Here is a 27938-nt window from a genome sequence, read left to right as displayed (position 1 = left end):
TTGATATATATCCTCCCCTCAGATCTTTATTGAAACGACAAAAACAAAAGCACAGTTGCAGCTATGTATGTACCATAAAGGACACGTGGCGTCCTCGTGTCCCCTGACAAAGTGAGACACGGAGGACACTGATGTTCTGGACTCCGACACAAGATTAGCCTATACACCAGTGTCTAAAGCACAAATAGGATTGCTTTGGCTGCAGAAAAATCCCCCAGGCATGTGCCACGCTCTCTCAAAGGCAACTAGCCAGCTTATTACAGCAGCTGCTTTTTCATGGTGTTTATGTGCTAACAGCATGTTGACATATCTGCAGCTAAAATGCTTTAAAAACACCAACGTCACATCGTAGCATAATATGTGTCATGGATTATGCTAAATTTAGACGGGTTGTTACAGTCCAAGCAATAACCGACACCAAGGGATTACCAAGTTCGGGCCAACACTACTTATATTTTTCTGTTGACGCTTGTGGGAGAATGCTCTCCATCATTCTCCTAAAGGAACACCAAACCGTTTCAGGCTAATTTGAAGGGATCTGTGGGCGTGTGATTGAAACTGGCGTCGGCAAAAATGGCCAGAGTGCCCACAGTGGTGAAGACGACGAAGATCCAGAGGAACATGCGGTCCACCACCATGGCCACAAACTGCCAGTCCTCTTTCAGCTGTCGACAGAGAGGGATTTAGAAAAGGCAGAGAAAATAGAAACCAGAGAACATTAGGATTAGTCTGCAGGGATCTTTGATTGGGTAACCAGAGGACAGGAAAACTCACCGCTTCGTAGTCTTTCTCAGCCTGCAGAGCCTCAGCGATGTACGTGATGGCGTCGATGGCCGACTTGAGCTCGTCAGGCAGAGTGAGGTAGGAGCTTGGGCCGTCAATGAACTTCTTCAAATCGGTGCAAAGACCCTCTGGATGGAACCTGCAGAGCAAATGACATAACGGCGTTTTACAGATGCTAAAAATGAGTCAGAGATCCAGAGAACATCTGGATGAATGTAGAGTTCATAACAGGAAGTTTGTTGCAGGGTTTGTTTACCCATAACGCTTCCTTTAACGGGTTAGGATAGGACTTTGGCCTGTATACAACATTCTCATTACATTTTTCGCACATAATTCTTAGATGATGAGATTTTAGTCTGATCAGTTCTGCTAATCTTGAGTTGTTTTAGGGCGTCTTGTCGCTTTAATCTAAACAATCTGTTTTTGGCCGTGCCCCACAAACTCATTTTCTAGTGCTGTTTGCAGCACATAAAAATGGCTGCAAACAGACGTGCAATTATACAACCCTGCATCTTTGAAAAGCAGAAGAGGAACCTCCTGCACAATCAGCAAGACTGCAGCAAGTGGTGTCTGGATGGTACGTCAACAAAATACGTGTCTTTTCCAGCAGCCATTGTACAGCACATGCAATGCTGGAGTTCTACTTGAGTTGCCAGGTAACAGGCTGGGCTTCACCGGCGTTGCTAGGCAACAGCATAAGGCCTGCTGATTTGTCATGTTACATTCCACAGGTTTGAGAAATGGCTCATATTCCAGACACCAAAAATCATTAAACTGGCTGGGTTTTATTTTTGTACAATATTTTAGATATCCAAAATAAGACAATGAATAAAATAAATAAAAACCACACACAACTGAAACTATAAATAAAATATATCCCAAAAAAGTACCATTTATATTTCCAAACTGCAGAAACACACATTGGGTTGCAGATCTAGCCCAGGTCCAAACGCAAATTAAAATCTGCAAAACTGGGAATCAGTCAATACGTCTGGCTTCCTCTCTTCTGCCAGTCAGAGGAATAAAGGGAAGGTCAGGAGCTCCGGTCCCGCTGTGGGAGCCGCTGCTGACCGCCCAGAATCTCTAGGTGAGAATGTGTGAATGTTTCAGTGTTTACTTGTTTCCCTCAGTTACCAACCATCAGCCGGTGCCAGGAGCCGCTGGGGGAAGCCAGGGAAACGCTCCGAGGCCGCCTTGCAGAGCTGCCACTGAGAAATGTTCACAGCCACGGTAATTCAAACTTTCTTTCCCTCCCAGTGACATTAAATTATATGGAAAAAGGAAGACCAGGCCGAGAGCTGAAGCACAAAACGCAACCACAGCTTCTACACTCAACCAAAATGTTAAAGATTATCACAATAAACAGAAAATATGACCAGGTTCCACAAAATACTCACATTTTTACCAACAAAGTACGCAGAAATACAAATTTAACACAAAATGAAAACAAAACTGCATTTCAAATAGCATTTTGTAGCCCTGAACATGTGGTTAACAACTGCATATCTACAATGGGAAATTGTGAATAAAACAAGAAACAGAATAAGTACAAGTTTTGCCAAAAACTAAAAATATTCCATGTGTGTGTATATATAAATAAATAATTTCTTTACTCTGGTAAATTTATGACTTCATTCTAGTATTACGATGACTTTATTCTCATAATATTATACCTTTATTCCGGTAATTTTCTGACTTAATTTTTTAAATATTATGAATTGATTCTCAAAATATTCCGACTTTAATCTCAAAATACTACAACTTTATTCCTGAAATATTATGACCTCATTCTCTCAATACTATGATTTATTCTCATAATATTGCATGTTCATTTTGGTAATTTCCTGGCTTTATTCTTGAAATATTATGAATTAATTCTCATTTGTTTTGTTTTTCTTAGCCTGGTCCTAAGACTTTGTCATAATAATTCAAAGTATTCCTATTTATAATAATTTCTTGATAAAATAAATAATAATTTATTATTAAATGGCTCATATTCCATTTATAATCATAATCATTATTTTTATTATTAAAAATAAATAAACTATTTTATTAAAAAATAAAATAATTCAAAAATTATTTTATTTTTAAAATAATTTTTTGTTTTTGTTCTGTAATAAACAGAAGTTTTATGCCACTGCAGACGCCGTCCACCAGAGGGCAGTGTTGCTCTGTAGCTGCATGCAGCAGTCGGAGGATCCCGACCAGCTGCTTGGTATTCTGCTCATGAAACGTTGAGTTTACGATGCAGAGCTGCCATCACAGCTCTCTGAGCGCGGCAGGTGAGCAGGCTGTGACCTCAGACAGGTGAAGCTCCATCAGGTAGACGGGAACAGAGAGCGGGGAAAGGATGGAGAGCAGATACCATTTGACCCTTCAACCCCTTCCGTGCTCTCCGTCTTTTACGACTCAGACTCGCACTTCATCAGCAAGAAGAAAATTACTATTCAGGAGATTAATTTTAAGGAAAACTGGCCCCGTCTGGTGCCAAGACATCCACTAAACCAATTAGAAAGGTGCATGTGAGTGTATATATGGCCGACCGGGATACCGCTGTCTCATCAGATTGTTCTGACACAACCGCCCCTCCTTTTACTGAGACACACATCTTCCCGCTCTCCTGTGTCAGAGTCAATTTGTGCGGGTCATTATTATTTCAGCGGCTGTTCTTTTCCCTCCAGACATATTTTACTTCTCACGGAGGACAGACGCTCTGCGGGGACAGTTTGGAGAGTTTAGTGGGAAAAACATGAAGCAGGGATTGAGAGTCTGGGAGTAACTAGTTACATTTACTCAACTACATTCACTTTTTATTTACATTTACATTTACTCAACTACATTCACTTTTTATTTTGGAAAAAAAAAAAGAAACCTCTTAGGAGTATTTTTACTTGAGTATTTTGATTATGAAGTATTTCTTCTCTTGAGTAAAATTTCTGGATCTTCTTCCCACTGAGTGAAGAATAAACACGATTTAAACAAAAATTCACCAGACATTAGCATGCAGACACACCTGCAGGTTTTGATGAAGTTTCTGCCGTTTTTTTATACAAAGAAACTGATTTAGAAAAATTATTTTGTCTGATTTTGTTAATTTTGTTACTTATATGAATTATTGTCATTTTGGTCTTTAAAATACCATAAATTGGGGCGTGCTGCGGTGGCGTAAGGGGTAGCACGATCCACGTATGGAGGCCTTGAGTCCTCGACGCGGCCGTCGCAGGTTCGATTCCCGGACCCGATGACATTTGCCGCATGTCTTCCCCCCCTCTCCTGTCAGCCTACTGTCATATAAGGGACACTAGAGCCCACAAAAGACCCCCTGGTGGGGAAAAAACCCCCCATAAATTTCCACTTAAGTTTATATTTTGGTCTGCCTGAAGATGTAATTTTTAAATATTAAATGATTCATAATTTGATCAGTTACTAAATACTCTTTTACTCTAATTGAGTAATTTCAATAAGTACTTTTTACTTTTACTTGAAGTATTGTTACTCTTACCTGAGTGTAATTTTTGGGTTCTCTGCCCAGATGAATGTCAGGATGTACCGATCTCCAAACTAATGCTAGACACCGAGGGAATCTGTGAAACCTGTGATGACGGGGAGAAGCTGTAGCTCACAGCCAGCAGGCGTGCACACGAGTGTGATTGACAGCGCTCAGACCCGCCTCCTGGTTTTGATTGGTTGTTTCTAGTTTGTGCTGGGGGGACTGGGAGAAGGCAAAGGAGCTTGAATTTTGTCAGATTACCTGTGTCTTTTCACACATTTCAACAAATTTGTAAAAAAGTATATTTTTAGAGATTTACCGATTTATTGGTGCCGTTTTCCTTAATTTTGGGAGATCGGTGATCGCCCTCTGGAATCCGCTAGCTCCTTGTACATAAAATATTTCACATGTCTGCCTGCGTTTGAACCAGTTTAATTCCAAATCAAGCTGTTTCTTCAGCACCCAGCTGGTTTTATCCAGTTTGGTAGCGACTCTTGATGCTCACCTGTTGGGCTTGGGGAACAGGATGGACAAGTCCGGTTTGCGGATGAAATACTCGTCGGCGGCTTTGTTGATGGTCATCACCGTCTGCTTCTCCCTGCGGGGAATCATCTCGAGGGAAAGCGGCGTCTCCACTTTGGGACGCATCATGTAGAGGTAAGGAGGCAGCATGTGGATGAAGATCTGGGTGGAGACGGAGGGTGAAGGGCAAAGACATAATCTGACAGATTATGGTGATACAAATGTATTTTTCTTACTAACTAGATTATTTATGCTTCACACTAAAGATATTATCTTATTTTTTTAAAATCAATTTCTGTTGTATCTATAGTCTGTTAATATATTCCAAGTGTTTTTATCTTACAGCAGGGGTGTTCAAACTGCGGCCCGGGGGCCATTTGTGGCCCTTACTATACTTTTGTTTGTTTAATAAAAATTCAGCAATTTCTTACTCAAAAACTGAGGCCACCAATCCATTATATTTTGTGAAATGCAAAAAAATTTTTTTAAGTTTTATATTCCAAAATGTTAAAGTAATGGAATTGAATTGTTTATTTTAATGTATATCTAAAAGTCTTAAATGAAAAAACTGCACAGTTTACCTTTTTATTATTCAATTAATTGATTAATCATGAGAACAATCAGTTCCTTAAATAATCATTAGCAGCTCTAAGTTTTAGTTTTATGAAAAACAATTTTTGTCACATTTGGCTCAATAATTACAGATGACTGAGCTTTTAAATCCCTGTGCAGGGTGCTGGTTGGTTAGGTCTCCTGGCTAATTTCTTCTATTTTCCTTGCTCTCTCTGGACAAATTACCATTTTCAATTTATTGTGTAAATTAGCAGCAACACATCCGTTCAGAAACGTTGGATTAGAAACCATTGCTTTGTAATTCATGCTGGTTTGAGAAATAAAAATAACAAATTCCTCTGGATTTTCCAAAGAGGCACTTTGAGCAGGACTCACGTTGGGCAACACCCAAGTTTCTGCTGTTAAATTCAAATGTACAGTTTGGTGGATCAATGTGGGACAATGAATATTTGCCTTTTAAAGAACTAGCAGGGCACTCAGTGATAAAATAGCACATCATACAGAAAAACGTCGGCCTTGATCAATATAATAAACGTTTAATCGTCTCATTTCTCCTCTGTTTGATGAGCTTTAAGATGCTTTTTAAATAACTCATCTGACATTCATGGGCTTATGGGACTTGATAAAAATCAACTGACAAATGATTAGGCCTGTCACAATAATCAATAAAGCAATTAATCGCATGATAAATTAAAACAAACCCAATAATTTCCATTGGTATGATTTGTCATTTTCATTTTTCTACCAAAAACTCTTCAGTTTGGTGTTTTGGTCTCAACTAAACATTTTTTGAAGGACAATTTTGTTTGCAGAGACTTCATAATTTATTTGTTGTTTCTGTTTAGTGCATTTATTTTGGATATTGAAAATGGCTTACAGTTTCAGTGCTAAATTTTTATGAGGATTTAAAGTTTTTGAGAATCTGTTCTAACTTTATTTTGCCATTATTTCCATTATGCTAATTGAAAACAACAATATTATCGTTTATCACAATGAAATCTGGAACTATTTGTTATTGTGACAGGCCTAAAGATGATATTTAATTAATTAAAAGTTTTGACCTCAGATATGAATGTAAAGTCATAATTTATTTCATTTTTCATAATAAAACAGATGAGTTTTGTTAATTCAGAACTGGAAATATTTCCTAATTGATGTTATAAATGTATTATTACATATTAAACTCCAATAAGCTTTTCTGTTCCAGACATAGAAAATAATTTCTAATTTGACATGTTAAGAGTTTCCTACAAATTAAAAAGAGTCTATAACTTCAACATTATTGTCCGTTAGCAACTTTCTAACTAATTTAATGGTATTTTTGGATAATTTTCCATTCAGACGAACTATTTGTGTCCAAACTTTAACTTCTTAGCTGATGCTTTAACATTTCTACAAATTGTTCTTTTTTTTTTGTCCCTCCAGAATATTGCCAAACTTTTTGAAAAATTTAAAAACAAAAACAAACAAAAAAAACCCACCAAAAAAATCTCAAATTTTGATTGCAAAAATAAAATTAAAGTAAAAAAAATCTGGAAGGACTAAAAACCAACAATATTTGGAAATGTTAAAGCATTAGCTAAGTTAAGATAATTCATTATAACAAAGTTTTCTGCTGAAACAAGAAAAGAAACTTGTTCAAATGACAAACTTTCTTGTTTTAATGAGAAAGTTTCTCAGTATAAGAAGATATAAAAATAAACTTTAAAACTTTAGCTTTTTACAAATTGTTTAAAGGTTGAGCAATCATAGTGACTTTGAAGAAAAGAATAATAATAAATCTCTCAATATCCTGGGATTTAGCAAACAGAAACATTTTGGGTTTTAAACAAGAAACTTTTAGCCTGATTTATGTCAGAAAGTGAGAAAAATAATAATTTTTATATGCAGTGAATAGAAATATTTATTTTAATTGTCAGAACTGGGATTTCTATCTCTAATGAAGCCTCAAACAAATATAAACGTGCTTTCCGTTGTGCAGAAGTTTACTTCCTCCATCATTTTATGAACCCAGTGATCTTCTGGGGAGCAGGACTGGAACAAGTTGAACATATAAAGGTCATCTCTTCCAGCTAAACTCCATTAGGCCGTGTAAATCACCTGAATGCAAGTACTGAGGTACAATCTCAGGCCAGCGTACCCTGAAAAGCGTGGCAGTCCGATGTAAAGAGCCGTAATTAGCTTCACATAATGTAGAGTGAGGGCAGCAGCAGCTGATGGGGGTTAATGGTACAGGATGACATTTACTTTGGCGACTCTGCTTTAATCCAACAATCGCTGCCTCCTCACAGATTAATGCTAAATTAAACCCAATTCTGTCTACTGGAACAGGAAATTGTAGAACAAAGTTGCTATCAGTGTCTTCAGAGGTTTTAGTGTCATTTCCTTCAGTGGTTTTTGGTGTAGTGCCCCCACAGGTGAGGAGGGGAACAAGTTTTTCAAAGAGTTTGGTTCATTTGACACAATAGAGAGAGAAAGCGAAACACAGCAGCTGAAAATGTAAAAAATGTTGCAATTTCAATCCCCAATTGAACTGAATCTACCAGGCTGCCAGGTGTGAAAGCAATCTAATTAGAATACAAATTTATAGAATTCAAGTATAGCTGGTTGTGTCTAGATTGTGACAGTTTCTAAATCCCCAGTTCGGCTTGATGCTCCTGCGTCTGCAAAGCTGACCTTGCGTATCCACATGGGCATCATGTGGGTGTTGGGGGAGCGGTGGTGCAGGTTGAGGACGACCACGCTCAGGATGACGGAGCAGGTGACCAAGATCATGGTGAACATGATGTAGTTGACGATGATGGGGACGCCCAGCGAGGTCTCTGGGATCTTATCGGCCAGCAGCAGCAGGAACACAGTCAGGGTGAGCAGCACGTTGATGGACAGACCCATCTTCTCTCCTGGCAGAAATGGAAACAGTTGAGCATCAGGTAGTTCAATCCCAGAGTCAGTAAAAGAAAAGCTGTGTGAAAAATTAAGTTGGTGGTTGATTCATGATGATCATTGGTAGGTCTACCTCAATAAAAGCAGGAGCTTCAGTTGTTGTATAAGTCTGTTAAGAGACATAACCAACCAATTTGAAGTCTGTCATTCTGAATTAGTGTCCATTGGACAGAAGACTTGCTATGATTGGTCCGCTTTAATCAAACTCCAGTTTGTTTACCTAGAAAGTCCGGTGAATCAAACTTTGGTCGGTTTACAAACCTCAGTCTCTGGTTAAAGTGAACTTTGGTCCAGTTCCAGTGCATATGTGAACACCAAGTGGACTGGAGACCGCTCCAAAAGCAGGAAGTGGACTACAACACAGGGTATTCTGGGTAAATACAGCCAAAACAAACATGCTAGCCTAGCGCTGTTTGAGGGAGAAATGACGTACGGTCTTTTAACAAAGACAAAAGAGAAATCCTACAACAGCTATATTCTGACGGTATTTTATTTTTATTTGCATTTCATGAAGTGTCTCAGTGTCTTCTTCAGAGGTTTTCACATAATTTCCTTAAGTGTTTTTTTTGTGCAGCGCCACCACAGGTGAGGAGATGAACAGGTTATTCAATTAATTTGGTTAATTTGAAACAAAACAGTGAGAAAACAAACCTCAGCAGCAGAAAATGTGATAAATGTTACAACTTTGATCTGCAATCAAACTGCATCTAACGGACCATCAGGTGTCAAAACACCATGAAACTGTTAGAGTTCACTTTGTACCTAAGTTGTTTTGTTTCATTGTAGGGGAAATATTTCTTTATTTTTTAATTTTTTTCAGAACTACGTGTTTTGCAATGTGTACAAAAGGTGTGACCTTTATTTTGACATCAAGTTAACCTGCAGGTGGGAATTAGCATCACTTAAACCCAATGTTTGTGAAAAAGATCCACAGCAGCTGAAAAATGGAACAAGTGTTGCAATTTTGGTCCCCAATCAAACTAAATCTACCTGACTTTAGGCCTGAAAACTCCTTACGTAGAGATGTTGGGTCATGTTTGGTGAAAACCAATTTGCTGCCATTGGACTTTCTTGTAATCATTGAGTTGACCTTGAATTTCTCCATTAGCCAAAGTATTTAAGAGTAAAAAGTGTTTACCTGCATCGGGAGGCAGGTAGAAGTTGAAAATGGCAATGATTGTGATGAGGATGCAGGGAATGATGATGTTGATGATGTAGTAGAGAGGTTTTCTCTCTATGATCAGGTAGAAAGTCATGTCCTCGTATGTGTCGCCGTTCATGTTCTTCCTGCTTGGCTTGTGTCTGATGTACCACTCGCCGCTCTCTCAAGAAACATTAAAACAGGAACATTTTAATTCACAGACACCTTGGTAATCTTCAATACACTGCAAAAATACAAAATATTACCAAGTATTTTTGGTCTAGTTCCTAGGATACTTGAAATAAGAAGAAACTGACAAATACCTTTTCAACAAAACATATGAGCTGGTTTTAAGTCAATAATTCATTAATATTGATGAAACAATTACTATTGATACATTAATTCATAGGAGAACATATTGAAGCTCACCACTGAAGCCTCCATCCAACTGGATCTCCTTGATCTCCTTGCCTTTCGAGTCTCTCGCATACTGCAGGTCAATCTCCGTCGAATCGTACGTGTAAGAGCGAAACTGCATGGTGCAGTTCTGCCAGTCAAACGGGAAATATGTAACCTGGAGAAAATCAGTGTGTGAGTGAACAAACTGAAGGGAAAACAACAGGAAGAGGAAAAAAATGTCCTCCCACCTTGACTGCACAGGAGCTGCAGTAGAGAGCGGGGGGCGTCCATGTTACCCTGCCGTTACTGTAAACCTGAACGTGGACCTGAAGGGCAACGTCGAACACGCCGTCATTACTGCAAACAGAGACACAAGCAAAACATTTACTGCTTTTACATCTTTTGTTACGTTTATTTGATGCTTTTATTCAAAGTGATTTGCAATTGTGAACCAACATGGAAGGTTCAGGAAAGTGGTTAGCTTAAATCTGGCTAGCTGTTAGCTTAGTTCCTGTTTCTAATGACTAGTAGCTTAACTTTTTGTGGATGTAAGATTAACTTTAATTAGCTGTTAGCATTTATTTAATTAGCTGTTAGCTTCGGTCTGCACACTGGTTAGCTTAACTCTGGCTAGCTGTTAGCTTAGTTCCTGTTTCAAATGACTAGTAGCTTAACTTTATGTGGATGTAAGATTAACTTTAATTAGCTGTTAGCGTTTATTTAATTAGCTGTTAGCTTCAGTCTGCAGACTAGTTAGCTTAAATCTGGCTAGCTTAGTCCCTATTATGCCTTTCCATGACTAGCATGACTGTTTGTTGCTTTTAGATTAACTTTGACTAACTTTAATTAGCCATTAGCCTTATTACTGAGCACTAGTGAGCTTAGCTCTGCCTAGTTGTTAACTTAGTCCATGTTGCTCCTTTTCGTGACTGGCATGACTTTTTGTTGTTTTTTTAATTATTTTTTCTCCCCTCCAGGGGGTCTTTTGTGGGCTCTTGTAGGCTGGCAGGAAAGGGGGAAGACATGCTGCAAATGTTGCCGGGTCTGGGAATCGAACCTGCGACAGCCGCGTCGAGGACTCAAGGCCTCCAAACGTGGGTCGCGGTATCCCCTACGCCACCACAGCACGCCCGACTTTTTGTTGCTTTTAACTAAACTTCATGTAGCTGTTAGATTAATTTTGATTAACTGTTATCATTTCTTAAATTAGATATTAGCTTCTCTCTGGGACGCTAATAGCTTCAGTCTGAGCAGTGGTTAGCTTAATCCTGGTTAGCTGTTTAATTTTTTATCAAAGCAGTTATTAAAAATGAACTGAGTATGTTTTATTCTCGCTCTTTTTCACTGTTTGTTCAACTCTTAGTGATTTTGATTAGCTTTGACTTTACTGAGCAATTAGCTTGGATCTGAATACCAGTTAGCTTGAGCTTGTCTTGCTATAATAACCTTGACTCACACGAGAGAAATATTTTTCTGATTTTTCTCAGCTACTCTACTGAAACGTAAAAACAAGATAAGAAAAAAGGGATTGTTAAAATAATAAATAACCACATTAGTTCTTTGTTTTCACCACTTTCTACATCCTGAATATGTAGATATTCCTCTTGTGGTTAATTAACATAAAATAAAGCTTCAGCAACATGGTTAAAGAAGATTTCAGTTTCTTTGTTGCAAACTTGTTTCTGAGTTTCCTGTTGGCTGTAGCCTCATTCTGACCCAACATCACAACATTTTATGTGGCATAAGAAGTAAAGAGCAAACATTAGCTAAGCAGACAGGCCGGCCAACGTTGGATCATGTACACAAAGCTTTCCTGGCAGATAAACTCACAACTGAGACGTCAAGCTAATCAGAGACTGATTTAACCTTCTCACAGTACACAGTTTTAGGCTTTTATGATACAGGTAATTGAGCAGACTTTATGTTAGCCCAAATAAAATCCTACTATCTATGACAGCGCAGTTGAAATGAGCAGTATTGATCAGCCATATTGGGAAGCACACACAGGCTTGTGTTGATGCAGATATTTGTGTGTTGATGTTCCAAATGAAGGCCTTGTGTGCTGAAGTTGCTGAACGGCGCCATCAGCCCAGTTATAGGCTTAATTGCCTATAAAGTGTTGATAAATGGAGCAGTGGGGACAGTTACAGCGGTGTTAATGGGGGCATGCACATGTGTTGGGATACGGGGAACATAAAGCCTCCTCTTTCTGCTCTTTGAGTCTCTAATTTGATGCATTCTCTTGCAGTTTTATTCACTGAATGAATGCTGCAGTGCACTGGTGTCCAAATCGTTGCCTTTGGGCTGATTTTGTGAGGCCCCCCAAACTGCAATTCAAAATTGTTACAAATTTGGCCTTTAGAGGCAGATGGGGACTTTTAATTTGTAATCAGATTTTTAAAAAAATATTACCAATGTAATTTTCTTACACAGGAAAATGAAAGTACAACAAAATGTATTTGTTTTTGTAGCCAAGTTTATACAAAGCTTTTTACCGAAAAGCCAACTTTGTTGCACCAAAATCAGCTTTTATTCTTGGCTAAACATGGCGAGCATTTTGAAAGAATTTGATCCAAATCCTGTTCTTATTGCTGAAAATAAATTTATTCAATCGAGCTCTAAAGAAACTGAAAACTAGATGGGTTTATTTTAATAGTGCAAACATGCAAAATCTACTACAGTGCATTTGGGCCGTTGTGGGAAAAATACGTAACTTTTTGTTTTGTTTTTTTACCAAAAAACTAAAAACTTCTAGGAAAAATGATGAAATTTGCTAGAAAAAAAGTCGGATTTTTAGATTAACATCAGAAATTTCCTAAAAAGAAAAAAAGAAAGACAAACATATTTTAAATCAGAATTTCAAATGTCAAATTTCTGAGATTAGTCACAAAATTCCTGAATTTTTGGAGGAAATTTACTATTTATGATCTACAATGATCCAAATAGAAATCTCTTTCAAGTTTTTTGTCTAAAATAAATATTGAGCTACTTTATTTGCTTGATTTTATTTTATTTTTTTAAGGTTTGATTCACAATAGACACTAGAAACGTTTCCAAAAAGGCTAAAGATCCCAGAGTGATACGCATCTATTCCTCCTGATATCCGGATTATCGCCTTTGGAGGATTTTTTTATATCGTTCAGTCCAATCTGACAGCGTTTTATCGTCATGAACATGAACGGTTTTGTTCATGTTTGCCATCGGCTCTCTACAGGAAACCTTTAGATCTCTGGGTAGGGTGCTGGTTAGCTAGGTCTCCAAACGGCTGCTCCTTGAAATTTCACCTGATTTTCTCCTAATTGGACATATTACCATTTACATCTCCACCTTATAAACTCAGATTTGATCTGGAGCCTTTTTGTATCTCTGATTTCTTTTGGGATTGTCCTTTTGGTTCTTCATTAATGTCCAAATTTGGTGTTTCTGTTATGACATCACCTCTGCTAGGCAACGTCTGGCAACTTTGCAAACATTATTATAATAAATTAATTTATCAGTCACATGTCAGAAGAAAATTGAAAAGAAAAAGTTGCAAAAATCATCATGTCCATCTTATATTTATACCAAAGTACATATATAAAATTGATCTACTTACTTATTGATGAGAACGATGTCAGGAAGCCACACCTTCCCAGACGGGACGCGCAGCACCTCAATCCCATCGTGCTGCTTGGGTTTCCAGGTGAGCCGATAATCTGTCCACTCCTGTGAGAACAGAAAGTTTTGGATTCTTAGAAAAATAGAAACAGCAAAAAAAAAAAAGGAAACAGCAGGCAGAAACTTTGCCCATTCAGTACAAATGTGAAGTATTTTGTCACTTCATCACTTTTTTTCCCTCTTCTCATTTTGCCGCCACTTTAATTTGCGTCCTCAGGGATGAGTTTCCTTGCATTTGCATAAAAATAACAGTATTTGCATACGCTTTAATTCTGCCTACTGAACTCCAACTGTTCTGTTCTGAGCTGAATATGGAAACAACCGTAAAATATGATCAGATCCAGAAACTTCAGCGGTTCTGGACCAACAAACAGAGCTGAACTGCAAATAAACTTACCAGATTCATGACAACAACGGTGCTCATTACCTCATTTTTCATATTCTGAAAGGAAATATGAAACAGCACGTTAATAATAATTAATAATAATAATAATAATCTGAAACATTTCAGATTCTCTGCCAAGTACGTAACTGTTATTAAAAATATCTTTTTATGTATTTGTTGAAACTGTCATTATGTCATGACAGTTTGGAATGAGACACATGAATTGAATCCCCAGTGCTATCTAGAAACAATCAGCGCAAAGAGGCGGGGCTTAGCGCTGTCAATCACAATCCTTAATACGCTGCAGCAAGATAAGTCCTTGTGAATGCTAAGGTTAGTTAGCATATCCACAAATGACAGCAGATAAACAGTTTTCCTGTAACAATAAGTTGTTTCTCCGCTATTAGCACATTTAGCAGTGAGTAAATGAGGATGATTGACAGCGCTAAGACCTGCCTCCTGGCTCTGATTGGTTGTTTTGGTGTTTTTAGACACTAATAAATGGAGGATAGAGATAATTTCACAGATAATCTGTCTCATGTTATACTGTCACAACATGCCGACAGTTTAAACAAACACGCAAAAAAAAACTTTTTTTATAAAAGTTGCGTACTGCACCTTTAAGACAAAAACCAATAAAAATAAAAAAAACCTGTTTGGCAATGTCTTCTGTTTTGAGTTCAACATTCGGTGAAATTATGGGAGCGTTTACAAAAACAAATATTGACCTCAGAGTCATAACAAACTTAGCAGGAAGTTGACTTGACTTGTTGTTTGAAGCAGCCAATCAGATGTCAGGGTGTCCCGTAGTCCCGCCCATTACGGTTGAAAGGTGTCAGCACAGAAACATGAAATAATATGTAGTTTTTAAAATGGAATCAATATATTTGACTGAGACACACATAATTAATTCTATATTTTAATAAATGATTCCTGTATTTACACATTTAAAACATTATTTAAAAAGTTATTTATTTATTGGAATGTGGCATGATCGAGTCTCCATATATATGTTGGTCAATCACACCAAAAACCCCTAAAACAAAGGAAAGTTTGTGGTTTCTATATGAAAATAAATGGAGAAAGTCACTTATGTGCATATGAACTAAATTAATCCATTATATAAATGTAGAAAGTTGTAAAACAACAAGTTAAAAACTTTCACTGTGGCGTCTAGAACATGAAAAACTGCAACAGATCCAACAAAAATCTAAGTTAAAAATAAATAAATAGTGTTTGAATGCAGCTGAAAAGGTTCTGCTTGCAGAGCAGAATGTGCTTGTTGTCATCAGACAAGCACAATAAAAGTCCAAAACATCATAATATTGATAGTTTTAAAAATATTATTAAAAGAGTGAGCTGAAGCTGAAATGATCTCTAACTTTCTGAGCCTGACCTGCTATTTAAAACACTAACAGGAATGTTAGCAAGACAGCTGGAGCGACATCGGAGGAGAGCGGGGCTCTGAAACCCCAAACACATTTCTGCCATTACGGACACTTCCTGTTCCAGTTCACCTCCAGCTGATCGCCTGTGGACCAACAAGCGTCTCTCTTTCCAACACAGAGTCCCTTCAGAGCCAAAAGAGTCCCGTTCCTTTAAGGACGCAGGCTGACCTTGACTGGAGGTAACAGGAGCTTCAGCTGCTGTGTATCCTGGCGTCTACATCGATGTTATGAAGGTTTAGTTACCAAAAGCCGTGACACTTTCAATTTAACGGGGATCTGTTAAGTAAAATTCATATTTTGTATGTTTTTATACTTCCATTTGTTTCTCAAGTGCTTCTAAAAACAGCCAAGACTGAGGACAGTGATGTAGCTACACAGTCTGTACATTAAGAGAAAAGTTTTCTAATGAACCTAACAGGAAAGGAAAGGTAAAACATTTGCTCACCAGCCCAACGAAGGAGGAGAGGATCATCCCCACGCGGACCACCACCCTCTCTTCGGGGGTGCGAGCCGGCCGGACCTTCAGGTTGTAATCAGTGAAGACTTTCTTCATCAAGGCCTGCTCTGCCTCCACAGCGCCTCAACAGCACAAAGAGCAGAAAACATCATGGAAAGGAGAACATGAAGGAAAACACAAGAAAAACAGAGTTAAAAGAATCAACGGTTACCAGGAGAGAAGACAACTTTAAACCGTGGTATGTAACTTTTATAAAAATGCTTTACTTTTTTACATATTTATTAAACTGCCACCATGCTGACAATCTGTGAAAAGATCAATCTCCCCCACCTCTTCCCTGCAGAAATGAACCACTCCCAACCAAAAACAGCCAATTGGAGCCAATTAGAGCCAGGAGGCGGGTCTTAGCGCTGCCACTCATCCTCATGAACGTGTTGCTAAATGTGAAATTGATGCAGAAACAACTTACTGTTACAGAAAAACTGCTTAACTGCAATCAAATGTGGCTATGCTAACTAGCCGTAGCATTCCCAACTAGCTGTACCATAGCAGAAAGCAAATGGGTGAGCGACAGCGCTAAGACCCGCCTCCTGGCTCTGATTGGTTGTTGCTAATTAGCACTGGGAGAAGGCAGAGAAGCCAATTTTCTTCACAGATTATCTGTAACAACATGGAGGCAGTTTCAGCAAACATTTTTTAAATGAAAGTTACATACTGCAGCTTTAAGAGAAATTAAAATAACCCAACTTAACTGTCAATTTATCGTAGAACATTTAACAAAAACCTTTAGTGCATAACTAATGGAGAACTCCTTCCAATACTCAGAGAAAAAAAGTCAGATCTTTAAAAACTCAAAATAGTTGATAATTTGTCTTTAAATCCTGTGCCGTAATTTTAGACTGAAGGATCTTTGACGACTTCAGTGCTGCGCTATTAAAACCACATTTCTTCCCTTTAAACTGAATTTCTCGTCCCCATTTCCTCCTTGGTGTTGGAAGGTTAGGAGCATTTATAATCAGTGGCACTGGTGACGTGGCATCCATCACGTTTGGCTTCGCTGTGGCTGCAGCACAATCTGACCTGACAGGAATAAATGACAACAATCACCCAGCAAGGCGCCGCTATTAGCGAGACACAGGGAGGCGATGCTGCTTGGAGACAGAGGGAGGTTCTGACTGGCCGCTTAACGCAGAAATACCATGACTAGATGCAAAACAACAACCAGAACTCCAGTTTTTAAAACAGAAAACAAGCCCTGGTTTCTGTAGTGAGGATTCACATAAAGCGTTTCACTTTTTTGTAGCTCTTTAAGCTGAAAGAGGCGTTGGGCATCAATTAAAAACTGGCAGCAGAAGTTTGATTTAAACGTGACTGTCAGAAGAGTTTTACTCCGTTTCATTGTAAAAAATTATTGATTTCTGCAAGGAAAAGCCTTCAGATGGAGATTACATCAGTATGGTTTCTCTGTTAGCTGGTTTAATGGACGCCGTCATAAATCTTAAAACTAGTTTTCAACATTTTTTTCAGTTTCAAATCTTTATTTTTTAGTTTAATTTTTAGTTTAAAAAAAAAATAATCAGTTTCAAATCTTTTCTTACAGTTTTTATTTTTATTTCACTTTTTTCAGTTTAAAATTTTAATTTTTTAGTTTAAAAATGTTTTTTCAATTTCAGTTCTCTGGTTTCTGTTTTAATTTTTGTTTCAAATAGTTTTTTCAGTTTCAGATCTTATTTTCAGGTTTTTATTAAACATTTTTTTGCAGTTTCAGATCTTTATTTTTGTGAGTCTCAATTTTTTATTTTCAATTTTTATTTTAATTTTAAAAAATTCCGTTTCAAATCTTGATTTTAAATTTTATTTTATTCAGTTTAAATACGTTTTTCCAATTTAAATTTTTTTTTGTTTAATTTTTTTTTTTTTTTTTTTACAAACTTTATGGCCCCAATTTAGCTCCATGTATTTCCATTGATCATATAATTGCAAAATTTTAAAATAAAACTGCTAAATGGAAATAGGCCAGTTCAGAATAAAATGTTTTGGTGTCAGGATGAAATTATTTCACTAAACTGCCACAGAAACATTTTTTCAAACCAAATGAGTCACGTGATCAACACCTGGCTGTTACTACTGGTGGAAACTACAGAGAAAACGACAACAGGAAGTAGTTAGTGGATATTTTTATTAACTTATTCAAACTTATTCACATGTGATTCTAAATGCATTTACTTAATGGAAACACCTCAATTAAGAAATTGTGTTTTTTCAACAAGTAGACAAAGTTTTGTGGACATTTGCAATCAAGACACAGCTAGAGTCAACCTGCTATCATTTTTGTGCACCTAGCTAAACAAATGAACACCTTAGCATGTTTGAGTTAGCGTGTGGTTAGTAGCAAGTCCACCTCCATTACAGCTTTATAAACTAAAATGTTAATTTAGTAAAACTGAAAGATATTTATACAGTACTTGCCCTAAAGTTAAAACAATGTTACCATTTAATATTTTTAGTAGTTTCAGGCAAAGTTGTGGTTTATTATCATTACTTATATTCTTCTGCTGTTGGTTGTCAGGGTCAGAAGTTGACGCTACTTTTATTTTGAAGGTGAGAAGAAGTTTGGGACTGAAGACCAAATAAATCTTTTGGATGTTTTTAATCAGAATATGTCTGGTATTTTAGATTTTCTGTGAAATCAACTACAGTAGAGCAACAACATTATTCCAGACTTTTTGTTTTGATCTCTATATAAATTATATCTTGACCACACAGCTCCGGTTTGAGTACGTTCTGTGATGCGCCTTACCTCCTAACGCGCTCAGGCTGAATAAGCAACATGCTAGCAGCAACTTGCTCAGCAGGTTTTCCATGGCGGACCTTTGGACCTTCAAACTGGTTAATCCAACTCCTCAGATTTAGATTTCCTCCTTTCTGATCCGGCAGAGGGGAGCGTTTTGAGGCCGAGTTTGGTTTGGCCGGTTTGAGCTGTTGTTGTCTGTCAGTCAGGCCCGCCTGGACAACTGGTCGTGTCCGATTACCCCGAGGAGGGAGGGGCTCCCAGCTTATGTGGGTCAGGCATGTCGGACCAAAACCACCTTACAATGCGAAGACTTAACAGTACAATGACCAAACCAGAGACTAGCCTCTGATTTCCACTGGGAAATTAGTAAATCCAGCAATCTTTACCATCCTGAGGGACATTTTTGCCTTTGGTCTGACTTACAGGTGTCCAAAGTGTGGCGCGGGGGCCATTTGTGGTTCTTGGGATGCTTTTTAAGTGGCCCTGGTGGATGCATATGAAGATTTTTTTTATTTGTAAATAAGGTAGAATTATGTCATTTATTATGTATTTGACTCTTTATAATTATGTTTTTATAATAAGCAAGTTATTAAACTCAGGAAACATCTTTGACAGAAAGTGACAAAATCCTGTTCTTATAAAATTAGTTCATTTGAGCCCAAAATAACTCTTTCTCCTTTTTCTACCCGTTAACGTTCTACCTACCCATTACTTCATCATCTGATGGTTCCTAAATCCTTACTTAAATGTCTTCAGCAACTTGTTGCAGAACTGAAATCACCAAAAATGGCAACTTCATTCATCCATTCGCTCTCTAACGCTGTAGTCAGTTGCATTTGACTGAATTATCTGATCGAACATTTGTATTTCAACTAAATACCTGAAAAACTTTATTTGGATAATAAAAATATGAATGTTAGTTACAGAAACACAGAAGCAACCTGTCTGTTTTCCTAGCAGAGTTGATCAGATTTACCCGCCAGATGCGGTTTTATTCTTCTTCTTGAAGTGAAACGTCTCTCTCAGCTTTTAACACATTCCTACACTCATCTTTTCACGCCACTCTGCTCTAACACTCATCTTTCACCGATCCACTCAGCCTTAATTTACGATCTGCTGTTTGTGCCATTTGGCCCACGGCCAATTTAATTATGAAAGAAGGTAACTATTAACAGCCGGCAGCCAGAGTCACTCAGCACATCTGTGGTCAGGAGGGAGAAGACGACTCAAAATCACAAACGGTTCACTTAACACACTTTAAATTACACTTTTTACCTGCAACAAATTATCATTTCAGCTTAATTAACAAAATTACAAGTAATTGTTTGAAGTTATGTATTTGGTTAAACTTTCTTTATAATCTCCTCCACTTAGTTACTGAGCTACTATTGCCGTCTGAAGACATGAACTGCTAAAAACAACCAATCAAAGCCAGGAGGAGGGGCTTAGCGCTGTCAATCAATATTGTGCATGCCTTTACAAATGTGCTAAAGGAGGAGAAACGGCTTACCATTACAGGAAAAATGTTTATTGGACATCGTCAGTGGTCATGCTAATTGGCATTAGCATTCATGATAATGGGAGGTTGATTGACAGCGCTAAGATCCGCCTCCTGGCTCTGATTGGTTGTTTCTAATTAGCACTTGGAGAAAGCAGAGGAGCTTGATTGTTTAAATTTTTTTTTATGCTGTACTTTCTGCCTTTAGTTGAGTAATTTCATTATGAAGTATTTCTACTCTTAGTTGAATAAAATTTCTGGATTTTCTTCCCACTGATTGAAAAACAAACATGTTTTAACCAAATATTCTCCAGACACAGACACACATGCAGTTTTTGTTCAACTTTCATCAGTTTTTTAGTGAAAGAAACTGATTTGGAAAAACTTTTATTTTGCTTCATTTTGTTACTTATATGAATTATTGTCATTTTCACCCTTAAAATACCAAAATTTCCACTTAACTTTTAATTTCGGTCCATCTGATTATCTATTTTTTATTATTTGATCTGTTACTCTGCACGTCAGTAAACTTTTAACAAATACTTTTTTAGTCTTACTTGAGTCATTTATTGGACGGCTACTTTTTACTTTTACTTCAGTAAAAATACGTTAAAGTATCTTTACTCTTACTTCAGTACAATTTTTGGAAACTCTGTTTATACCAAATTGTCACAACATAGTAACAGTTTCAACAATTATGTAAAAATACATATTCTTTTAAAGTAATATAAGTCAACTTTAAAGAGTGTTGTGAATGTAAGCACTAACCTGTTTGGATCGGATCCAGGTAACCGTGGCAAGCTGCACTTTCCGTCCTGGAAGAAAGTAAATGGTCTTTACTGACAAAGCGGCTTTCAGGACTTATCTTGCCTCCTAATGTGTTTCTCATCCACCCAAACGGGGCTCCTTATCGCATATTTGCATTGCTTTTTGTGTTGTAGTGGCTTCAAACACACACAGATATCGAGGGCACTTTGAGACCCGGATGTGCTGCTAATCGAGTCGTAGATCTCCACAGTCAGCTAATGCGGCACCCGACCTGAGTGTCTGGTGGTCGGCAAAATAATAAAAAAAGATCGCTCAAAAAATAAACTGTTTCTTCTAAATAATGTAATCACACACTGGGTTAGGATAACTACCCAAAAATTGTGTTAAAGTAACCAGAATTTGTAGTTACTTACAACTAATAACAAGCTAGCCATAACCCTAAAACACATTAGACATTTCTTATTTAAGTAAAAATGCTCATTACGTCCTAAAATAAAGCAATAAATTGTAAAGAACCAAAACAACCCTTACAGTATCGGTCTCTGCTCGGTTGAAGTGAACTTTGTTGTGGTTTGAATGTGGATAACAAGCGGTCCGGAGAATGCTCCAAAAGCATGAAGTGGACTACAGCGCAGGGCATTCTGGGTAAATGCAACCAAACCAAATGTTTGAGGCTAACACTAGTGGGAGAAATGGCTCATAGTCATTTATTAATCATAAAGGCTAAATCCTAAAACAATTAAAATGTGACACCACTTCATTACTGTTTATATTTCATGAAGAAGGTCACTCTGTTTGACGAATCACGGTTATCACAGGTTAGTAGAAGAAACACTGCCACCTGCAGGTGGGAGTTAGCATCACTGAAACGCAATGTTTTAAACATATATATGTATATGTATATATATATATATATATATATATATATATATATATATATATATATATATATATATCTATATATATATATATATATATATATATATATACACATTTTTTTTGTAGATTTGCCGTAAACTTATAACGCATCAGCACATAAATACAACGGTGTATTAAAGCCATTGTAGATATAAAACAAACAAAAAAAGGGAGTAGTAAATTTCCACCAAGAAATATAGAAATTTCTGTTTGAAAATTCAAATATTTTCTACAAAAAACAAGGACATTTCTAAATTTCTCCAGAAGTCAAAATCTTTTATAGGAAACTCTTCAGAAATTTTGAGATTAATCTCAGAAATGTTGGAAATTTTGTAGCTTGAAAAGTAAAAAATTTTTTGACTTTACAAAAATGTCCAAAAAGCAAAATTTTCCAACTTTTCAAACTGACATTGTCTGATTTTTTGATTAAGAAAATCTCTGAAGTTAATACCAAAACTTTTGTTTTGACAAAATGTACATTTCCTTGTTTTATTTCTCCATCTATAATGTCCCTAAATTGCAGTTTTAAAAATGCTTAAAAATTCAGGAATTTGTTGATTTCATTTCAATGTTTGCCGTCATGGAATCACGAAAAACTGGCAGGTGAAAGTACTACTTACTGCATAGTACTACAATAAACAGTGGCAATACATCACCAGTGGGTTTTATTGCAGAATGATAATCCCATTAACTTCCCCATTTAAAAAAATCTTCAGAGACAAGTGTTACAATCATACAAATATATTAGTTTGTTTTATTCAATTATATCCAATAACACATCTCCGTTGACTTTGTGTAAGTTATTATAGAAATAAATACAGATCATATTGCAAATGCAGAGAGTTTGGGATAGTGAGAAGAAGATTAGGTGGTTAAAGGGGGTCAAAGAGTAAATACTGGGTAACTCCTGTCCAGTAAATGATCAGCGCATGCATGCTCCCGGTCCCTCCACTTGGATGCAGTCTGAGCTCCAAGGCTCTCTCTATGATCCCCTTTAGCTCCTTTTTGATCCGTAGGTCTGGATGGCAGAGAGCAGCGCCGTATTTCTACCCAGCTGGAAACAGGAAGAGTCGCCCCGTTTCCCCCCGGCACGCTTGCATGGATACACATATATAGAAGGAATATATTTAGATATATGTACTTTTTTTGCCCCAGTAGAATATAAAAATAGTCTCATTGTGGCTTTGATAACTGGAAGCACTCTTTTTGCATTTGGAAGACGGGAATTGAAACAAAACGTTGGCGATGATTTCTTTACGGTTTCTCTGAAAGACTCACACAACAGTTTAAAGAAAATAATAACATGAAGGAAGTGTTTGTAGACTGTATGAAACGTTTCCTCAATAAGTTAAGGTTTCATACTCACATATGCCACAATGTGGAGACAGAACACATGGTGAAAAGAAAGTACACCCTCTTTTAATGTTAGAGAATCAGGAAAACTATTTGATCTTTACTTGGTTTTAAAATTAATGCATGCTTAACTTCAAGACTACATGAAAAACTCCCAACAGGATCCACACTGGCCATACTTAATAAACAAAGAACAAGTCCGTAGGAAACTTTTTATGTGAATATCGTGGTACCAAACCAAACACTTTGGAACCAACAAGGGTGTCCATGTTGGTTCCAAAACCTTTTGAATCTTTGAGTCTTTGATTCCCAGCTGTTTGAAACCAACCTGAGTTGGTCCAATACATGTTGGTTCTCACGGGTTGGTACCTCTGGAACCAAGGGACCACCTACCATGTTGATTTCAAACTGTTGAGAACCAACATGGGTTGGTTTGGTTACAAACCCTTGGAACCAAGAGTTTTTCAGAGGGTTTGGATCGTTGGACATGGTGCAGCGTGAAATCAAACTGCACAAGCTAATCAATCAAACCAAGTCTATCAGGTGTGAAAAAAATCTTGTTTGCTGTGTTTCCTCTTTCCACATAATTGCACAATACTTAATGTAATTATGCCAGTTTCAATAAACTCTTGATGTTATTTGGCCATATTGTTTTCTGTGCGGCGTGTTTTTTCAGTGATGGATGGCGTGAACAAACTTTTTCACGTCATTTTAATTGCGTTTATTTAATGGAAACACCAAAATTGTAAGATTGTGTTTTTCGTCATTAATGGGATATTGGTATTTGTAATGGAAACACAACTTGTGTAATTTCCTTTTTTAAAGTTACAATTTGGCCCAAAGTTGGTCATAAACAGGACTATTGTCCCAGAATCAAGAAACCTGCAACATAATGACTGAAAAAGAAAATAATCAAGGTGCACAATGGTCCAGTCAAACTTCAGACCTTGAGATATTACAATGTACGGAAGCAGTAGGCCAAGACACAGAAAACGCCTGTGAAAACGGTTCTTTTAGTCCATTTCGGCTGGTTTCTGGTTTGATAAATAAAGTCAGACAGGATCCTGTTGTTTCTTCTTGTGCACTTGAGGTTAAATTCGCACAATTTTAAACGTCAGTAAAATCAGGTCAGCATGACTTTCGACACCAAATGAACCAAAAAAATCACACATATCTAGACCAAACATGGAATTACAATGTCGACACAATTCACAGTAATTCCACCAATAAATACCAACGTCACAAACCATATTGCCTTAAAATACAGTCAAAACAGCCAGGGACAGGTAAGGAGGAAGTTCGAAGTTTCAAATGAAAGTGCGTTAGCTGCTAAGAGGTGGAGTCCCTCCCCGGCCGTCGTCCTGGTGGATGAGAGCGATGCAGATGTGCCTTAAAAATGTATTCACGTGAAGTTAATCTGTTGCTACACAGGATGTGACAGTAGGCACTCTGGATTCCAGTATAAAAGCACTTTAATGAAGCAGCTAACCAAAAGTCGGTCTGAGTCAGAGCTTCTCTCTTCCTCCGTCTCTCCTTTTCTTTTTTTTTGTGTTTTCTGCTGCATTGCAGATGTGGCAGAGGGACTCCACCTCAAACTAATGCACGCACACTTAAACAGCTGCCACACCGAAAGGGACAAAGCGTTGGGAACAAATAAAAACTGCAATAAATACACACACTATTTTCCTCCGGATGATGTGGCTGCACCTTGTTAATGAACTTTATTGCTTTCTGCCCAAGGACCCGCGCGTATTGATTTCAATTTCTCACATGTATACAAAAATTTCACACCAGGCGTCTCGCACATTCGCTCTGCCTCCAGGTTAAAGGGAAGGCGGGTTTTATTGGACGCTAGCGCCTTTCCGAGTCCTTCGAAAACAGAAAAGCCATGCGTGACCCTCCCTCTGCAGCTGTAATTCGCTCTGTAAGCAGAGGGAGGCCCTGACTCGAGAGAAATGGGAGTGAAGGGAGTCCCCGGGGAGAGAGGTGTGTGTGAAGAGAGCGGCTGAATCAGATATACATCATTTAACTCACTTTCGATAGCCACTCACACCCACTCCTTTCATTCGGACAAACGGCGACGCCAAACTCTTACGAGGGGAAGATGTTTTAACGTTTTGGGAGTCTGAAACCCGGAGACGCTAAAGACGGTAAATTCAGCCGTCGGTACACCAATCACACCTCCGATAGATGGGAAACTTTACATGGTGTGACTGGCTTGGAGGTTTGGGGAGGCAAAACGCACGCTCATGCAATCATGCACTCCACTCGCAATAAATGATCCAGAAATGTCTCATGATGTGATAATCAAAATAAATCAATAACCCTCCAATCACCGAGTCACATATTTAAAAATATGCATCTAGTGCTGAAATGCATGAGATTCATTCAAGCTGGGAGAGAGAAACTACCAGTTGATAACAGGAAGGCCAAAGGCATTACAGCTAGGGGGCACCATTTCATCTACAATTTTGAAGAGTCAGTTAACGGAAACAGCAAAATTTGAAAAACAAAGAACCTTCTTTAATTCTGCAGAGAAGTTTTAACTTTAACTTTAGATGGTTTTTGGCTTTTCCAAAAAGATGGAAACATATTTGCCAAATAATTTGTGACGTAGAGAACCTTCCCACCCACTGGTGGGTCTCTCTGCCTTACCAGAGGAACAAAACTCAGAAAAATGTTCAAACCTCCGGCTCCGGGAGAAGAACTCTACATTTTTCTGAGGTCCATGCTAGTTTTCATCCTCTGCTTCCTGTTTATTACAGCGATGCGAAGCGTCACACTTTGTGTAGCCCAGTTGATCTGCTTCAAACCAGAACACAGGAACACAGCTATTTCGCATTTTCTTCTTTTTTTGAATTGTTTTAAACGTTTACTGAAAAGTTACTTGTGCCAGATTTAGAAATGCTGGTAGCCTTTGTTGATTTTAGAGTCAAGGTAAGAATCTACATTATGCTAAATGCTAATATTCAATGCTAACAGCAGTTTAAAATGTCAACTCTACAATCACGTTGTCTTAAAATAAATTATGCTGAATGTTGTTATATTTTTATATATTATAGCTTTGAAATATAAGTCAGAACAGTGCAGAGTTTACATGGAGAGGCCAGTGATTTAAAAATCTGGCCTTCTGACATGATTCTTAGTTGTTGTTTGAGTCTAATCCTAAGAGTTAGGATTAGAGTCAAAATATAACAGCTGCCTGTAGTTAAGCTAACAGGTAACGAAAGTCCAGCTCAAAGCTAATGGAGCGAGGCGAATGGCTACGCAGAATCAGGCTAACGGCTAACCAGAATCAAGCTAATGGCTACTTAAACTAACATCAAGCTCACAGCTACTCAGAGTAAACAGTGAGTCAATGTGAAACTGTAAAGTTAAGTTTTAGCTGTGTAAGAATCAAGCTGTTACTGGCGCTAACAGCTAGACTTCCCTTTACTTAATGAGTCAAGCTAAACGAAGTGATCAGAATCATGCTAACAGCTATGAGTTAAGCTAATGGTGAATCATTCTTAAACAAAACTAATCTGGAAGTAAAAACAAACTAACTGAGTTTGTCCTTCGTACCTTCGATGAGTTTGGGCAGGAAGTGAGCAGCACCCTTGGTCTTCTTGACACGGTTTCCCTTCATGACCTGGCCGTCCCGGTTGATGCCGATGTACCAGGCTCGCCCCGACTGGGTCTGCCGGTACAGGATGGATGAGTATGTGACGTAGTAGTTCTCGAAGACGCACTCCTTAAACTTGCACTCCGGCGTGAAGTGTTCCTGTAAGACACACAAACCAGAACGAATAGTCAGAGGTCAGTAAATTTACCTTTACTGCATAATACCTTTTATTTTTACTATGAAGTATCACTTTTCTTACTAGACTAAAGTTTCTGGATACTTTACCAACTGTGAGTGACTTCACCCTTTCTTTTTTTTTTTTTTTCCCCACCAGGGGGTCTTTTGTAGGCTCTAGTGTCCCTTATATGACAGTAGGCTGACAGGAAGGGGGAAGACATGCGGCAAATTTTTTTATAAAAAAATTCCAGTCCGGGAATCGAACCCGCGACGGCCGCGTCGAGGACTCAGGGCTTCCAAATGTGGATTGCGGTATCCCCTACGCCACCACAGCACGCCCCCGACTTCACCTTTCTAATGTTTGTTCCAGCATAAAGAATTAAACTCCCAGCAGGAAAATAAAACATTTTCACTGGGGGGAAATGAGCTGAACATTTCGGGTAACAAGATCATACGCAGCGCAGCACCGTCACCAAACAAACGACGAGCCCGCAGTTCTCTCTCTCTCTACGTCTCGTTACGTATCCCATCTTTTATTCCGCCTCTCCTTCTCCAGCGCGTTCCCTCCGTTTCCCCGTCATTTGGTGACCTTGTCGGGGAACAAACCAATTTGCAGGATTGATTTGGTGCCTTGATGTGACGGAAAAACCGCCTGAACAAGGAGTTTGCTTTCTCTCCCTCCCTCCATCTTTCTGATTTCTATCTCTTCTCTGCGTCCCTCTGTCTGCCCGCCCGGCCAAAACACTTACGGCACATAAACAATTTCATCGCTCTCTAATTACACATCCATTAGTTTCTCTGTCACTCATTACTTTAACTCCATTACAGCAAATGGAGTGGGAAAGTGTAATCAGATTACTATTACTGTGTGCAGAGCGGAATGCCTGATCAATATCTTCCACACGATCTGCAGAACCACCCGGATCATTAAGTGATTAATCCGGTTAATTAAACTGAATATCTGTGGTGCGTTTGCTGTGTGGGAAACCAGAGCATTCATCAGATCCTGACCAAACTGCACTCAAAAA

General features: G+C 38.0%; 2 protein-coding genes across 4 annotated transcripts in view; both read right to left on the bottom strand.

Moving 5' to 3' along the window:
- Positions 1 to 6: 6 nt before the first annotated feature.
- On the bottom strand, positions 7 to 21490 carry chrnb1 (cholinergic receptor, nicotinic, beta 1 (muscle)). 3 transcript variants are annotated; one of them, XM_044098052.1, is made up of 13 exons: positions 21390 to 21490; positions 21047 to 21137; positions 20859 to 20905; positions 15787 to 15920; positions 13906 to 13950; positions 13447 to 13556; positions 10100 to 10208; positions 9882 to 10026; positions 9450 to 9635; positions 8045 to 8268; positions 4779 to 4957; positions 775 to 922; positions 7 to 665 (listed from the first exon to the last, which is right to left on the bottom strand). In XM_044098052.1, the coding sequence occupies exons 4-13, from the start codon at positions 15892 to 15894 to the stop codon at positions 519 to 521; spliced, it is 1401 nt and encodes a 466-aa protein (XP_043953987.1). In that variant the 5' UTR covers positions 15895 to 15920; positions 20859 to 20905; positions 21047 to 21137; positions 21390 to 21490; the 3' UTR covers positions 7 to 518. The 3 variants fall into 3 exon arrangements, with proteins under 3 accessions (XP_043953987.1, XP_043953986.1, XP_043953988.1); XM_044098051.1 differs by lacking the exons at positions 20859 to 20905; positions 21047 to 21137; positions 21390 to 21490 and adding an exon at positions 18599 to 19071; XM_044098053.1 differs by lacking the exons at positions 20859 to 20905; positions 21047 to 21137; positions 21390 to 21490 and adding an exon at positions 15510 to 15617 and having other exon boundaries at positions 15787 to 15861.
- Positions 21491 to 24451: 2961 nt separating this feature from the next.
- The window catches only part of fgf11a (fibroblast growth factor 11a), a 78079-nt gene continuing 74592 nt past the window's right edge, over positions 24452 to 27938 (bottom strand). Inside the window, exons 4-6 of the mRNA XM_044098266.1 lie at positions 26694 to 26892; positions 25164 to 25254; positions 24452 to 24518 (exon numbers count right to left, since the gene is read on the bottom strand). Of these exons, the coding sequence (XP_043954201.1) occupies positions 24452 to 24518; positions 25164 to 25254; positions 26694 to 26892 (357 nt within the window). The remainder of the gene's footprint in view (positions 24519 to 25163; positions 25255 to 26693; positions 26893 to 27938) is intronic.

The sequence above is a fragment of the Gambusia affinis genome, linkage group LG18 (assembly GCF_019740435.1).
Source record: "Gambusia affinis linkage group LG18, SWU_Gaff_1.0, whole genome shotgun sequence".
NCBI lineage: Eukaryota > Metazoa > Chordata > Actinopteri > Cyprinodontiformes > Poeciliidae > Gambusia > Gambusia affinis.
Note: the sequence above shows the minus strand (reverse complement) of the source record. Positions and strands in the feature narration are given on the sequence as shown.

What these genes read in the sequence shown, in the direction of transcription:
- chrnb1 (XM_044098051.1), bottom strand. Translation starts at nt 18,662, where the DNA reads ATGGAAAACCTGCTGAGCAAGTTGCTGCTAGCATGTTGCTTATTCAGC. An exon ending in TCTCCTCCTTCGTTGGGCTG is followed by an intron (nt 13,951 to 15,786) that starts GTGAGCAAATGT and finishes ATTTCCTTTCAG; the next exon opens with AATATGAAAAATGAGGTAAT. An exon ending in GTTGGATGGAGGCTTCAGTG is followed by an intron (nt 9,636 to 9,881) that starts GTGAGCTTCAAT and finishes ATGTTTCTTGAG; the next exon opens with AGAGCGGCGAGTGGTACATC.